Raw genomic sequence first — 15,411 nt, 5'->3', positions numbered from 1 at the left:
TATGTGTGTGTGCATGTTACATGTGTATGTTAGGTTTAATTAATTAATCATCTGAAATTTATTTTAAATGATAGTCTGAAAAAGGGAATTTTCCCAGATGGATAGCCAGTTGCCCTAACCACTGTTTATTGAGTAGTTCATTATTTTTACACTGACTTGAAATACCACCTTGACTCTTTGTTAAACTGGTCTGGGACTTCCCTGGCAGTCCAGAGGTTAAGATTCTGCACTGCCAATGTTGGGGTTGGTACAGATTTGATCTCTGGTCAGGGAACTAAGATCCCACAAATTGGGAGAAAATATTTGTAACATACATAATAAAAATTTTTTAAAAAACTGATCTGGATCGCAGACATTCTGACTAGTGTGAAGTGGTACCTCATTGTGGTTTTGATTTGCATTTCTCTAATAATGAGTGATGTTGAGCATCTTTTAGATGTCCATCAGTAGGTGAATGGATAAGAAAGCTGTGGTACATATACACAATGGAGTATTACTCAGCTGTTAAAAAGAATACATTTGAATCAGTTCTGATGAGATGGATGAAACTGGAGCCGATTATACAGAGTGAAGTAAGCCAGAAAGAAAAACACCAATACAGTATACTAACACATATATATGGAATTTAGGAAGATGGCAATGACGACCCTGTATGCAAGACAGCAAAAAAGACACAGATGTGTATAACGGACTTTTGGACTCAGAGGGAGAGGGAGAGGATGGGATGATTTGGGAGAATGGCATTGTAACATGTATACTATCATGTAAGAATCGAATCGCCAGTCTATGTCTGATGCAGGATACAGGATGCTTGGGGCTGGTGCACGGTGATGACCCAGAGAGACGTTATGGGGAGGGAGGTGGGTGGGGGTTCATGTTTGGGAACGCATGTACACCCGTGGTGGATTCATGTCAATGTATGGCAAAACCAATACAGTATTGTAAAGTAAAATAAAGTAAAAAAAAATATATATATATATATAGAAAACAAAACAAACAAACAAACAAACAAAACTGATCTGCTTCCATCCTCTCTTTCCATTGATCTATTTGCCTGTTCATGGATCATTAACAAAATGACTACTATAACATAATTACTATTGCTTTATAGTACGTTTTCACATTAACAAAGTATAGTTCTTTTTAAAAGAAATTTCTTGCATATTCCTGAATATTTTCTTTCCCAATTTAATTTCAAGAATCAGTATTAAGATTCTATGAAAAGTAATTTTAGAAATTTAATAAGAATTGTGCTGACTTTATAGATTAATTTGCAAGCAGTTGAACCTTTAACAACATTGAATGTTGTCAAGGATCATGATGTACCTTTTTATTTCTTCACATATTCTTTTATATCCTTCAGTAAGGTTCTGTACATTTATTTTCTCGTATATTCCATATTTATTTTTTCATTTAGTTCTCAGCATTTTACAGATATTTAAGCTAGTCACATTTTCTAATAAATATTTTTCAATTTGTTTCCACATAAGTCTAAGAAACAAACACATTTTCTTTCTAAGGAAAGAAAATTATTCCTGAAAATAGTTTTCTTTAACTCTGGCTGTTTCAGTAAACTCTTATTAATTCTGATAATTTGCCAATTGATTCTTTTGGATTGGGGGGGGTAGATAATCACATCATTTTAAATATGAGAGGTTCCATTTTTTGCTTCAATTTCATTATTTTATTATTGGGTTTCCATGATGGCTCAGAAGTAAAGAATCCAGCTGCAATGCAGGAGACACAAGAGACACAGGTTTGATCCCTGAGTGGGGAAGATCCCCTGGAAGAGGAAATGGCAATCCACTCCAATATCTTGCCTAGGAAATCCCACGGACGGAGAAGCTTCGTGGGCTATAATCTGTGGGGTCACAAACAGTTGGACACAACTGAGCACACATGCATTTATTATTATTTTTTGTTTGTACTGAACTGGCTAAAAATCTCTCTCTTTCTGTCAGTTGGTTTGGACTGTCATAACAGAAGATCACAGACTGGGTGGCTTAAACAACGGAAATTAGTTTTCTCCCAGTTTGGAGACTGGAAGTCTGAGATCAAGGTTCCAGCAAGGTTGTTTTTGACAAGATGTTTCTCCTCTGCTTGCAGACAGGGCCTTCGTCCTGTGTCCTTTTCCAGCCTTTTCTCTGTGAGCACATAGCAGGGGAGGGGAAAGCACGCTAGTGTTCTTTCTCCTTATAAAGAACACCAGTCCTATTGGCTTAGGGCTCCATCCTTATACCTCATTTAACCTTAAAGTTGGACTGTGAAGAATTGATGCTTTTGAACTGTGGTGTTGGAGAAGACTCTTGAGAGTCCCTTGGACTGCAAGGAGATCCAACCAGTCCATCCTAAAGGAGATCAGTCCTGGGTGTTCTTTGGAAGGAATGATGCTAAAGCTGAAACTCCACTACTTTGGCCACCTCATGTGAAGAGTTAACTCATTGGAAAAGACTCTGATGCTGGGAGGGATTGGGGGCAGAAGGAGAAGGGACGACAGAGGATGAGATGGCTGGATGGCATCATGGACTCGATGGACGTGAGTCTGAGTGAACTCCAGGAGTTGATGATGGACAGGGAGGCTTGTCGTGCTGTGATTCATGGGGTCGCAAAGCGTCGGACACGACTGAGCGGCTGAACTGAACTGCACTGAAGCTCCTTTAAAGCTGTTTCCAAATTAAGTCAACTTGAGGGGTCAAGGCTTGAACATAATTCAGTCTACACCAATGTTTTTTAATAATATCAATGCAGATTTTTTCTCAGTTTTTCCTTTTCCCATTTCTGAATTACTATTAAAAATAATTTTTCATCCTGATATGAGAAACAATGAATTCAAAATATGCAAAGGAAGCAAATTTGATACAAGTCAGTTATTATCCTATAGGTTTATTTGAAAAATGCATGTCTTTGCATAGAGCACCCAGTTGACTGGTAGACACAGACCAGATGTTTGAAAAGTAATTGTTGACTGATGCTTTATAGAACTTTGCTTTTATAGAATTTATGGAACACAAATCTTTGCTATTTGTGTGTGTTTTGTGTCTATAATGTCCATAAGCAGTTGTATTCAATATGATACAGATAAGAGGTTTATGTTCAAAAAGCAATCATTCATTTTTTTTCTTTCATTCAGTAGACTTGCTGTTCAACTATATTTTAATACAGAAGACATCTTTCCTCTGTGCTGTTTAAAGACCTTGGCTATTCTCCTTGAACCAAAGTGGTAAATACTATAATAAACAGAAATCTATATTTCTTATTGGATCAAAAAAGTAGGCAAATATTATGGCTATAGTTTATAATTCCATTTTGTTATGAATTAGAATTTTTTTGACAAAATATCACATTTTAAGTCATAAATAAATAGTTCATGCTGAGCAACTTCCACAAAACTTACTCTCCGAATTCTTAAAAGCAAAAGTTAAAGATATGCATGGTGAAAAAAATCCTCAAGCTATTTTGTATCTGCCATGTATGTTACACTTTTCCCAAGCTCGCTGATTTCATTCTTCTTCTATCTCATATCCAACCTCAAGGAGGCTCTTTTTAGAAAAATATAACACATCGACTAAAATCCCACACTTTTAGTGACATGTACCTTGAGTCCAAATCCCTGGTTTGCATCCTTGATGGCTTAGTGATCTTGGCAAGTTCCTTACTCTCTCCCAGCCTCAATTTCTCCATTCATAAAATTAGGAAAGAGACACATTCTTAATGGGTTTCCTGCAAGATTTCGTAAAATAACCTATATGATATCCCAAATGAAAGCTCAATAGATGAAGTAATTTTGCTATTATTATTAAACACTGTCATAATTTCTTTAATACTGATGTAATTTTAAATACTTTACTTGTTCGTAGAAACGAATCTGGAGAAACCTTAAGAAGTCTAATTTCCAACCATACTTAATTTTTGAAAAACCCTAATTGAACTTCTGAGTTACTTGTAACATTATATCCAGGACTACAAATTTTGTTCACAGATGCACCAAAGACTATGAAACATCCTTTGTTAATGGTGGAAAATGAACATCTTCTTACAAAATAAGACTTCAGCATTCAAAAGTTTATAGATTTATGCCCAGTGCTTTGATTTTTTAAAAAGAGAAAAAGGCTTTCTTTTTTTTTTTTTTTTTGAGTCAGAAGTGTTTCTCAAACCACTATAGAATAGCAATTATGACTCTCCACTTTTTATTTTTATTGCTGGTTTGAAAAGATGACTCTACAATGCCTACATACACCAGGAAGATATTATTCTACAAATAAGGGCCCAGCATGACATTTATGAGAAAGCCAGTCCTCCTGCGCAAAGCTGATTTGTGCTCAGTCCATGTGCTCCAGGGCATTGCAAATAAAGGTACCTTCTCCACCCGGCTGGTCAGACAGAGGGTGAAGGGTTGTCTTTGCCGGTGGAATTTCAGGAAATGCTCAGCTCCTGCCTCAGCAGAACACATCTGTGGCCAGCAAAAAGAATCTGGACTTTGAAGATGAAATGTCTTGCCCAGTTCCCATCCATCTTGGCCATCTATTGCTTCTGCCTGTTACAAATTCCTTCCTCAGGTAAGGGGACCCCTTCCAGGAGACCCCAGCTGGTCTGAGCTCTAAGGAAGACTGGGACAGACCTTGATCCTTCAAGGCACTTCTGGAAGGAGTCTAGCTTGATCTCCTCACCCACCCTCTAGAAATGGCTTCCATCAGAGAGGAGGGACAAAGCTAGATGTCACTGCCTTTTACCTAAGAAGGTTACTTTCCCATGTGGAACCGCCTTTAAACAGCTCTTGCCCTGGGGCTGGCCCCAGGATGTGCCACTGAAACTGTGAGGAATATGAGCCAGGGGGCAACTCCAGTGTGTTAGTCATGTGTGGTCTTAGAACTCTGAAGACAGGAGAGCGGAGATGGTAATACTGAGCTTACAGTCCCAAAGACTGAAGACTGGGGGACAGCTGGAGAGGGGCAGTGTAGAAGTGAACACAGGAAGAAGGAGTCTTTTCATAGTCTTTCCTCTGGATTGGACCGGAGTGTTGGGAGGGGTGGTGGAGGGGAAGTAGGGTGGGGGCAGCGTCCCAAGAAGCGCCTGCCTTCCAAGGCTTGGGCGCTGTCCGAGGTGCTGACGGGACTCGGGAGGTCGCGTCAACAACTGAGAATCAGTGCGTTTGTAGGGAACAAGGGTTAGGCATGGGGTTTGTAGTCAAAATTTCTTACTCATCTCCAGGTAACTCGCTATATGATACAGGAAGCAGTAGAAGCTCCTGTTGGAAACACAGTTATTTAAAAATTTTAGATTTTTCCATTAGAATTTTGGCTTAAGGAGTAGAATATCTGTGAAAATATATTCAACCAGAAAATACATTTCAAATAGTATATTTGTTTTTCTGTGTTCTGCGGTGTAATCACATAGGCTGGGTGTTGCAAGGCACCATGGAATTCATCTAGTTTAGCCTCTCAGAAGAGCAGGGATCACCTCTATGGTTTCCCTATTTGATTACTTTCAGAGACACTCAGCTCACTACCAGACCAAGTCAGCCAGTATCTGCCTCCCCTAGTTTCCAAAAGCATCTTATTAATATTACAATGTCTTATTACCTTAGGGGATTGTTTTGAATTACTTTGCATTTTTGAATACCTCCAGCCATCAAAAACTTTTTTGCATCAATCTGCAATATGATCACATGTACTTTCTAACCATTAGCCTTAGTTCTGCCCTTGGGGGATATACAGAATAAGACTAATATTTCTTGTGACAGTTCTCAAAATAGTTGAAGGCAGTTAACACACTCTTCACAATTTTTCTCTTGATGAAAGAAACCTACGCTCAATTCCATCAGCTCACCACATGTCCTATCATTTCAGGTAAGGCTTCAGGTACCTTTCAAGGTTGGAACAGTATTATTTGCATACAGTATTATTTTCTTGGCTTATAGCGAGACTGCAGAGAGCACAAAATCACTGAATATTTAAAAAAATACTACTCTTGAGCTAGATATTCCCTGTTTCAGATTTTAAAAATCTGAATTGGGCATCTCATATTTATCCCATTTAATTTCTTTTTTTTTTAAGTTATATATACCTTTATTTTTTTTTTCATGATTTATATTATTTATTTATTTATTTATTTTTTAATTTATTTTTAATTTTAAAATCTTTAATTCTTACATGCATTCCCAAACATGAACCCCCCTCCCATCTCCCTCCCCATAACATCTCTCTGGGGCATCCCCATGCACCAGCCCCAAGCATGCTGCATCCTGCGTCAGACATAGACTGGCGATTCAATTCACATGATAGTATACATGTTAGAATGTCATTCTCCCAAATCATCCCATCCTCTCCCTCTCCCTCTGAGTCCAAAAAGTCCATTATACACATCTGTGTCTCTTTCCCTGTCTTGCATACAGGGTCGTCATTGCCATCTTCCTAAATTCCATATATATCTGTTAGTATACTGTATTGGTGTTTTTCTTTCTGGCTTACTTCACTCTGTATAATCGGCTCCAGTTTCATCCATAATTTCATTTTGTTAGTTTTGATCTATCCTGCAGCTGATTCTTTCAGTTGCAGTGTTAACTATTTTTTCAAGTGTTGTGTTGTATGCAAATGAGATGAAGACTTCATTTAGGTCAGGTAAAAATTGACAGGCAGAGGGTTCAGGTACATGCCAGTAGCAACTTTCCTCATAATCCTACCCCTGTGATGAGACAGAGAGACAAATGGCCATATTTCTTTAAAGTTCCAAGACTAACTCTGTTGCACATACTTATTCTTTTTAAACAATGACTGCATTTTATTAATGTAATTAGGAGAAAGATAAAAAACAAAGTAGAAATGTATTGTAGTGGTAAATACAAGGTTTTGAGGAGGTTGCTTTTTAAATTAATTTTTATTGGAGTATAGCTGATTTGCAATGTTGTGTTAGTTCCTGCTGTACAGCAAAGGGAATCAGCTGTATGTATACATATATCTCCTCTTATTGACACCAATCCTGTCCTTACACATTCCATCTAAATACAAATTGAGCTATTACCTAGGAGTTTTTTCTCTTCTTTCCTGACTTGCTAACTCTTGGTAAATATGAAAAACCATGCAATTTTAAGTTAATTTTGGCACAAGCCTGAGATTTGCTAGTGGTAGGTAGAAGTGTGTTTTCTTTGTCAATCCTTTTAATGCCATCATATTAATAGAATCACTGTATGTTTTTCATGGAAAAGATTTAAAAGTTAATGCTACTACCTCTTTTTTCCTAATGGAGATTTTTATGATTCCTCACAATAGGATTTCCTCAACCTTTCGCTGATGCTTCAGATGGCCTGGATATTGTGAAGTTTGAGGTACACCATTGTTCAGTAATGTGAGATTTTTATTTAGTCTTAACCTTGAAAATATCATGTGGACAATGTTCGCTCAAAACTATTTTCAGATCAAACTATTTTCAGATCAGATTCTTGGCTACAGCAGAAACTCCCTGTTGTCATTTTCATGGCCTCGTTTAAATTATCTTGGGAATTGTGTTGAAATTCATGGCTGCTGTGGGAGAAGATAAAGGTTCATAAAGGAAACAATTTTAGAATTTAATTTTAATTCTATTGATTAAGGAATTTGTACTTATCTTTGATTTGTTTTCCTCATTTTTTTAGCGGATGGCATATTGGGCAAGTCTTTCTAGACAACCTAAGGTAAAAAAATTGATGCACGTAAGATAAGTCTTATATTTATAGCAGTGCACCTGTTTATGCTGTAATCAATATCTGTAAATAAGCACTCTTTTGCAACCTACAGAATTCTGTGTGTATGTATTGTGTGTATAAAAATATTGTTTTAGGAAATAACAAGTGAATCTCCTAAATAGAAATGACCATAAAATATTGGTAGTTCATCTGCATTCTTACAATTATCATAGTCACATATACATATCATATACATAATCACATGCTGAGCTGTGCTTAGCTGCTCAGTCGTGTCCTACTTTGTGACCCCATGGACTCTAGCCCACAAGGCTCCTCTGTCCATGGGATTCTCTAGGCAAGAATACCAGAGTGGGTTGCCATGCCCTCCTCCAGGAGAATCATTCCAACCCAGGGATCAAACTCAGGTCTCCCACATTGCAGGCAGAATTTTTGCCATCTAAGCCACCAGGGAAGCCGAAGAATACTGGAGTGGGTAGCTTATCCCTCCTCCTGGGGATCTTCCCGACCCAGGAATTGAACCAGGGTCTCCTGCATTGCAGGTGGATTCTTCACCACCTAAGCTACCTGGGAAGCTCACATAATCACATATATACATATAATTGCATACTATGTGGGGATACAGTACTGATCCAAATGAACAGAATTACTTGCTTTCATGGAACTTATATTCTAGCTGGGGAAACAGTCTATAATATAGATAACTAAAATTTTTTTAAAAAGCATTTTCTCTCTAAAAAGAAAAGAATAAAGCAAGGAAAGTACATATGATCTTGAGAGCTGGCATTCATCACCTAGAGAATCATCTTCAAAAAAATTTTTTGACTTGGAAAGTAATGATATAAAGTTGATAAACATGGTAACAAAAATATTGTTTACCTGATATGTGTCCAGAACATGCACACACACACACACACACACACACACACACACACACACATACACACCACACATACACAACACACACACACTTCTTGAACAGATGCTTACAAAGAGACCAGGAGTTGTTAAAGTAGTAGGCTGGTTTAGAAATGGCGATGGTACGGAAGTAGAGAGTTAGTGTCCACTGAGCCTCTGCTGTTAATGGTTTAGGGTCATGTGTGTGTGTGTGTGTTCATATGCACGTGTGTGCATGTACACGCATACCGCACAGAGAAAGAGAGAATTACGTAAGTATAGGTTACTGAAGAAAGTCTCCACAAAGTTTGTAGGAAGATCTACTCACAGCAACAAAATCAAAGTGTTCCTGACAACTTTCGTTCCTGTCTTGATTGAAGTTTGAGCTGATTCAACAATGTTTATAAATGAGATGCGATCAGTCGGTATTATAAATGAGATGAGACCAATAGTAACCAGATATTTGCAAGACCATTCACAGTACATCTTCGAGTAGGATATGCTGCTGGTACAGCTTTTCCTGCGCTGTCATTCATGCAGACAGAACAAAATGATGCTCTAACAAGGATTTGGAAATTAAAAGCTGGATTTTCTGGAAAAAAAAAAAGTGAAGATTCATGTAGAGAGATTTTAGGGGGGGAAATTGGGCCATATGAACCAACCCTCAAAACACTGAATTCTAGCATATGCCCAGGAGCAAATTAAAAGTTGCAACCATTATTTTATCCCACCTCTTAGTCAGATGGCTATCTGGGAACTGATTAGGGTATTGCTTCAACGCATTATAGAGTATGTTTTCCCTGAAGATCGAGAGAGTAAAACAAGATTAAGTTTTAAAGTAATGTTATTGCTGGCAAATTTCCTTTTTGCAAGATTCCACATCCACTACAGCCTTATTAAGGTGGTAAAATGATTTCCTTTTAGACTGCCAATTTATTTCATAATGTTCAGGTAAGTCAAGAAGGTGCCTGCTGTAATTTCTACTGGAAACCTGCCCTAGTAAAATTCTATGTGACATCCTCACTATTCTCTTTTCAGGATAATCAAGACATATACAAAAGGGTGAGTACTACCAGCCCAGTAACAAATTATGCAATTACTACACTTTTGGCAAGTGACACTTAGAATTAAAATCAATCCTTTTTTCCCTTCTTATTTAGTTTTTATTTCACTACTCCAGAACTCGGGAGCCGATGCATCCAGTTAAAACAGGGGTCAGTATTTTATCATAATCTTCTTTCTGTAAAAGTCACTTTCCTCTGCCTGCCTTTGTCCCTTTTCATTTAATATAGGCAGATAGGGACTTCCCTGGTGGTCTTGTGGCTAAGACTTTGCCTATCAATGTAGGGGGTGCAGGTTCGATCCCTGGTCAGGGAACTATGATCCCACATGCCTTGGGGCCAAAAAACCCCAAACCCAAAACAGAAGCAATATTGTAACAAATTCAATAAAGACTTTAAAAAATGGTTCACATCAAAAAAATCTTTAGTATATTCAGATAGATAGAAAAACAGGGGACTTACAGACACTCTTGGTGCTTTTTTCTAAGGACTACAAGGATCATCTCTCTCCCTCTCTGGGGAAAGGGCCAGGGAGGTTGACAGATCTGAAAAGCTAGAGAACTCATTACAGAAAAGGAAAAATTAGTGAGAAATCACTTTTTATTATGCACTGAAACAGAGGGACAAGAAGAGCCTGGGAAAGACTGAACTCTATTTACATTGCTCATTATTACCTTTTCTTTTTAAATTTTGGAAAACTACTTTGTGAAGTGTAAAGTGGAATATTCCCAACAGTCATCCACAGGTGTCTTTTATCCCTGTCACCGTGTAATATGTGCTGTGGGAATTAAAAGCATCCCCTCTAATTTTCTTATTATAATTTTGAGTTATCCTCAGGGAGAGATTGTTGAATTTCTACAGGGTATGATTTGGAGAATATTGGGAAAATCATAGAATAGAATTTTTACTAGAATTTCAATCCAGTTATAGTGATTGAAATTATACTATTAGAAAGTTGCTTATTTATTTAATCAAGACTTTCCAAGTCTTCAGGAAGATCCTTAAAAACAAGCACACAAACAAACGTACAGATACCAAGCGAAATGTTTTTTTCCTTAGAGGCAAGGACTCAAGTAGTACAGATTTAGTCATGGGGATCAGGTAAGGAGGGGGATATCGTCAAGACAGGCCATGGGCCTGCAGCAATGTCAGTGATGGAAGGGGGCTTCCCTGGCAGTCCAGTGGTTAAGACCTTGCCTTCCAGCGCAGGGGGTGCACGTTCAGCCCCTGGTTGGGGAGCTAAGATCTTACATGCCTCACAGCCAAAAACCCAAAGCATAAAACAGGAGCAATATTATAACAAATTCAATAAGGACTTTAAAAATGGTTCACATCAAAAAATCTTTAAAAAAGTAAAAATGGGCCGGAAAAGGTAAATTCCATGCCCGTGATGCAAGTTATCCTTTGTTGTTGCTCTTCAGTCACTAAGTCGTGTCTGACTCTTCTCTTTTGCGACCCCATGGTCTGTAGGCTCCTCTGTCCACGGGACTTCCCAGGCAAGGATACTGGAAGGGGTTGCGATTTCCTTCTTCAGGGGATCTTCCCAACCCAGGGGTCAAACCCACGTCTCCTGCATTGGCAGGTGGATTCTTTACCACTGTGCCACTGGGGAAACAAAAATTAAGTTGTACTCTGAGCCAAAATGCCTGGGGAGAATTCACAGGACTAGATAAGGTAGGGTGTGTATGTCTGAGTGTGTGCTGGGCAGTCACAGATGAGACATTCAGGGAAATAACATGCGTTGGGTGGTGATGATGAATGGCACCTTTTAGCCTTGTCCCTTAGAGCAGGAGAGCACACCTGGAGAGCCAGAGAGGATCTTCACAGAGATGCTTCTGTGAGATAAAGTACTCCACACTGGGACAAATGCTTGGGGTTAATGCAGATGCAAGTCTGATTTCCCTTAAGGGAATATTTTTAAGTGATGTGTTGGAATGAAATGTGTGAGCCAGGCAAGCGATTCTTTATTGATATCATAAAACTTCAGGCTTAGGCTTGGAAACGGATCTTACTCTGAAAATTAAACCCATTTGTAAGAGGGTGAGCAGACAGGATTGCGCATAGCCCTGGGCTCCATCCTGGCACTATCTGACCCTCACCGCCTCTTTGCCAGTTTCCTCCTGTGCACCCTCTAATGCGTCTGGCAGCCAAGCTTGCTGATCGAAGGATGAAGACATTTTGGCGGCGCGTATGTACTTTTTCCTTCCACCATACTGTTAATACCGCTGAAAGTTCACTTCGCCGTGGTGAATGCCTTTCGTCGCCTTGGGTGGTGCTCGCTGGCATTTTCTCCTTGTACAGTCTTCACAGGGTGGCTGCAGGGCTGGGGTCGGGGAGAGGCTGTGGTCCAGCTTCGTGACCATCTCCTCATCTGTGCTCTTCATCCTTTTCCATTTTAGTTTTTATGCCATTTTTCTTCACTTTCCCTGCCCCTTCTTATTCTTCCTCATGACATAGACACGTGCCCTGGTCATACACACTGCTTCCCATTGTCCCACCTGCTCCTTTGTTTTTTTAAAAAAATATTTTCATTTATTTATATTTGGCCACTCTGAGTCTTTAGGTGCAACATCAGAGCTTTGTTTCTTAAAAAAAATCTCTGATACTAACACAACATTGTAAATCAGCTATGTACTAATATGAAATAAAAAATTAAATTTCAAAATGAATCATTTTGATTAAAATTTAAGTTTAGCTATGACTGGTTTCAATAATGGGCTTCCCAGCTGGCACTAGTGGTAAAGAACCCACCTGCCAATGCACAAGACGCAAGAGACTTGGGTTTGATCCCTGGGTCAGGAAGATCCCCTGGAGAAGGGAATGGCAACCCACTCCAGTATTTTTCCCTGGAGAATCTCATGGACAGAGGAACCTGGGGGGCTATAGTCCACAGGGTCGCAAAGAGTCAGACACGACTGAAGCGACTTAGCATTGCATTGCGGTTTCAGTAATAGCTGAACCTGTTGAAAAAGTCCATCAAGGTTTTGTTGCATGAGACCAAAACAAAGAAACACAATTTTTGGACAATGTGAGTCCAAGTAAGATGACCAACTCATTGCAGTTGGCCCAGGACATTCCTAGGTTTAGCTCTGAAAATGCCAAGACCCCAGAAAATTGCTCACTTCCTGAGAAACCAGTTGGTCACCCTGAGCACAGGCCATCACAGTCTATCTGCTCAGATACTGACAACAGGCTTCCAGCTTGAGTCAGCCTCCACTACGGGCCAGATTTACTGGCACAGATGAACTGAAAAAACTGAAATCGTTTATCCTTGAAAAATATGCCTAAGCCAGGAGTCAATTTCAAGTGGAAGCTGTTGGGAAGAACAAGCAAGTTTAACATTGTCCTAGACCTTAAGGCAACTCAATCAAGCAAACATCCTCACCATCCAGAATATGAAATTGTAATTGTCTCCAAGGTTAGCTGCCTCCTCGAATGACGGTTTTGCATCTGACTTCTGGTTATCTTAGAATGGAACCAGGGAGGGGCCAGGTCACAGCACCACTGCAAGCCAGGGAGCAGGGGGTGAGTTTCCTATTAAATGAACCCGGTCCTCATTCCTTTACAGGATTCCAGGGCCACTGCAGTGGATTTTACCAAAAAGGTAGGTAAACCTTACGGTGAACGCCACCCCCAAAAAGAAAGATCTGCATCTCCTAGAGATGGGGGAATGCTTGCAGGCTCTTTGGACCACTTCTGCAAAGAACTGACCTCATACTATGCTCTGGAATTCTCTGAGCATCTAATTTGGGGTTTCCCTGGGCTTGTCCTGGAGCAGAACCAAGGAGCCGTGCCCCTGGATGGTACTATTTCATGTCAGTTCTTACAGATGAGTCACATGGGGCCATTTGCTCCTGGAGATTTGAGTTCTGGCTCAGGGGCCCACAGGCCAGTTGTGCAAATCTGGGGAGGGATCCTGCAGGTGTCAAGAACCCCATGTCTCAATGCCTGTGCTTCTTCTAGTTGACCATGAACCATAAGAACCTGGGACCTTGTTAAAATGCAAATGGCTGGGCCCCAACCCCAGAGAATCAGTGGGCACCTGAGGTTTGGCATTTCTAACAAGTTCCCAGGTGTCGTTGATGCTTTGTGTCTGGGGACCACAGTTTGAAAACTACTGCCATACACATCTTTGAAAGACCTTTGGCACAGCCTGATTGGGTAACAGTTTGTGTTTTTATCTCTCAGGATTACACTGCCGCCTTGGGAAGACCGTTTTTCCTTTTCAGGGTAAAGCATGTTTCTTCTTTTTTTCACCCTGATTCCGTTCTACCTCCCCAATTATGGAGTTATTACTGAATGAGCCCGGCCAGGGCCCCATGGGGAACTGGTGAATCACTGAGAGAACATTCTCACCCTTAGGGTGTGAGTCATCACTTGGAAAGGCAAAGGTCCAGCAGGACACAGGCTGAGCACAGGAGGGCTCTGGGAGGAGCTCAGGGGTGGGAGGCAAGAGCTATGTTGATGGACAGATGTGGGGATCAACCATAGTTGGAGTCCATTTTCCCTAGCATGAAGGTCCAGAAAACTTGGCCCTCTCCTGGGAATAGGAGTCTACTGGTCCTTCTCCTGATGGGACTTGAAGCCTCTTGCAAAAGTCACATATGATCTTTTAGCTCTTGATCTACCACTCACTAGCTGTTTCACCCCTTAGCTCTTCAGTGTTTGCATCAGAAAAACGTGTGAGTCAGACTAAGCGCATGCTCCTCCATCTTCATTCTGGGGTCACTGGTGCTAAGAGATGCTCTGCAAAGGTCAAATACGGTCAAAACCACTGCACCTGACACTCCAAAGTTTACAGAGCACACTTCCACGTCCTCAGAAAACAAGCTCTTTAATGTGGCTCAATCGTGCATTTCCAAACTTACTTAACCACAGAAATTCTTCCCACCTCCACGATACCCCAAGTACACCTTCTAAACCTACATGCCCTGTTGGTGGTTGTTCTCTGGAAAGTGCTTGCAGAAACAGTTGGTCTGGGTCTGACGGTGTCTCTAGGGTGAGAAATCTCGTGATGAATGGTTTGGGGATGGTCCTGCCATATAACAGAGGCTGCGGGATGGAGTGGTGGGGTGGGGGACAGTGTCAGGAATGTAGGAACAGCAGGGGTCCTGGGGCACTGTCCAGAGGACCCACAGACCCACTCCCAAGCTGAGCGCCCAAGGAAGCTGCTAACATCCCAGTTAGGGGAACAGAAACTTAGGGTAGTAGAGAAAGAATCTGGAACCAAGAATCAGATTCCAGGCAGTTTGGTCTCAGCACTATAAGCGGCTCCATTTTTTGTTTGTTTGTTTTTCAGCCAAGGAATGGAAGAAACCTTGACTTTGACACCTGGTAGGATTGTCCAAGGTCAGCCTCTCTGCGACTCTTCTCCAAATAAACGTTTCATGTCAGACATGGGGGAGTGAGAGGCAGCCAGAGGGGTGATAGTTCCAAAAAGCTGGGACCATGTGGAACCCCTAAGGACCTCTGCTCCCTCCCTTTCACGCTGTCAGCATCACAGAGGCCCCACTGCAGCCTGGCATTGTCCCAAACAAGGCAGTCTTTGCAGGTGCTCTGTCTCTAGCAGCCTCTGTGAGGAGACAGAGCTTTTGTGACTTCTCACTGGGCCCTTGCGATGAGGTAAATCCACATATCTGGCATGCTTGGTGGGGACGAGTTTTCTATAGTGGGAGCATTTCTGACTACAGCCAGGCCAGACTATTCCCTCCATTCAATTATGCTCGGAGACCCCCGAGGTTAAATCTCAGGGGATTTCTCGGCTTCTGGCCTGTGATG

General features: G+C 40.7%; 1 protein-coding gene across 1 annotated transcript; it reads left to right on the top strand.

Moving 5' to 3' along the window:
* Positions 1–4,483: 4,483 nt before the first annotated feature.
* On the top strand, positions 4,484–14,971 carry NMS (neuromedin S). The gene is made up of 9 exons (XM_012173772.3): positions 4,484–4,556; positions 7,266–7,321; positions 7,628–7,666; positions 9,611–9,634; positions 9,733–9,786; positions 11,747–11,821; positions 13,202–13,237; positions 13,822–13,863; positions 14,933–14,971. The coding sequence occupies exons 1-9, from the start codon at positions 4,484–4,486 to the stop codon at positions 14,969–14,971; spliced, it is 438 nt and encodes a 145-aa protein (XP_012029162.3).
* Positions 14,972–15,411: the final 440 nt, after the last annotated feature.

This window comes from Ovis aries, chromosome 3 (genome assembly GCF_016772045.2).
Source record: "Ovis aries strain OAR_USU_Benz2616 breed Rambouillet chromosome 3, ARS-UI_Ramb_v3.0, whole genome shotgun sequence".
Lineage (NCBI taxonomy): Eukaryota > Metazoa > Chordata > Mammalia > Artiodactyla > Bovidae > Ovis > Ovis aries.
This window is presented reverse-complemented; position numbering and strand designations above follow the sequence as displayed.